The sequence below is a fragment of the Tribolium madens genome, unplaced genomic scaffold, assembly GCF_015345945.1.
Source record: "Tribolium madens isolate multiple individuals breed KSU strain unplaced genomic scaffold, Tmad_KSU_1.1 Scaffold_7;HRSCAF=85;Tcas5.2_LG10, whole genome shotgun sequence".
NCBI lineage: Eukaryota > Metazoa > Arthropoda > Insecta > Coleoptera > Tenebrionidae > Tribolium > Tribolium madens.
Window position 1 is genome coordinate 5,506,812 of NW_025401050.1, and position 1,235 is coordinate 5,508,046.

General features: G+C 30.4%; 1 protein-coding gene across 1 annotated transcript in view; it reads right to left on the bottom strand.

Annotated features, from left to right (window-relative positions):
• Positions 1 to 1,235, bottom strand: part of LOC123010279 (angiotensin-converting enzyme) — a 53,956-nt gene that overhangs the window by 21,685 nt on the left and 31,036 nt on the right. Inside the window, exons 5-6 of the mRNA XM_044407021.1 lie at positions 607 to 776; positions 429 to 553 (exon numbers count right to left, since the gene is read on the bottom strand). Of these exons, the coding sequence (XP_044262956.1) occupies positions 429 to 553; positions 607 to 776 (295 nt within the window). The remainder of the gene's footprint in view (positions 1 to 428; positions 554 to 606; positions 777 to 1,235) is intronic.

A 1,235-nucleotide genomic window follows, 5' to 3' on the forward strand; every position in this document is an offset into this window, starting at 1 on the left:
ATTAATTCAAAGTGACAACAATAATTAATTAACGTATCTTAATAAATGCAAAATGTAAAAAAATGGGGCAATTTACTTAAACTTCATATTTTTAAATAATTAAATAATTTTAATAATAAACAATAATTAGCAAAAAAAGCAATTTTTATTATTTTATGATTATTATTTTACTTTCAATTTTTTTTCAAAGCCGCTCTTGTAATGTTTATGGGTTTGTGGAACTCTCCTCGTCGTTGGAAAAATTTCCTGATTTGAATTCTCGCGGGTGAATGACCATCGCCAGCTTTAAATTTTGGAAAAAATTCGAGTGAAATCTATAATTAGTAGTAAAAAATCTCGCTACCGGTTTCATATTTAAAAGTTGTTGCACTCGAATCAACAAAACTCGAAGATAACGCTCGACTTTCATCAGTAAATCGCTTAATTACCTGGATTAGCACCGTCTCTAAACACTTTTGGTTGGTTCTTGTAGAGCATGAAGTAGTGAATGTGGGCCATCTCGTGGTGGGCGGTGATCAGATCTTTCATGTTGATATTTGTGCACATTTTGATTCTAAAATATGGAACCAAAATTAAAACTGAAAAAATTGGTTCAGTGGAAGGTACCGAAAATCGCGACGGTTGCAGAAGTCCCAAGCCGACGGCTGGCACAGAACCACCCGATCGAGGGGTTCCTCAAGGACGGAACCTTGCCAGAAGTCGAGAGGCATGGCACTCATGTTGAGAGAGACGAAAAAGTCTTCAGCGAGACGAAAGATGTCGAGAGGGGTGTAGCCCTGAAATTTTTGACTTTGTTTTAAATTTTTGTTTTGTTTTTTAGATTATTTTAAATTTTAATTATAACAGAATAATAAAATAATTGTTATAAATGGCTTTTAACGACTTTAGCATAGAAAAAAGGATAGCAAAATTGTCAAAATTTTTTGTCAATTTTTTTATTTGAAAAAAAAGTTTTAATTGTGGATTTGTAGACCGTTAATGCTCGTGGAAACATAAAAAATTGCATTTCTAGTTTTCTAGTTTTGTATTTGTTTTTTTAAACTAGCAAAAATAGTACGATTTATATCATTTTTGACCTCTCAGTTTATTACTTTTGAGTAAATTTTAATTATAATTTAAAGAATTTTAAAATTTATGATTATATGTACTATATTCAACAATTGTCAAGATTTGGCAAAAAAAACAAATGTAATAATATTTGGTTTATTTCCATTTATTGTTGCTACTTATTTTTG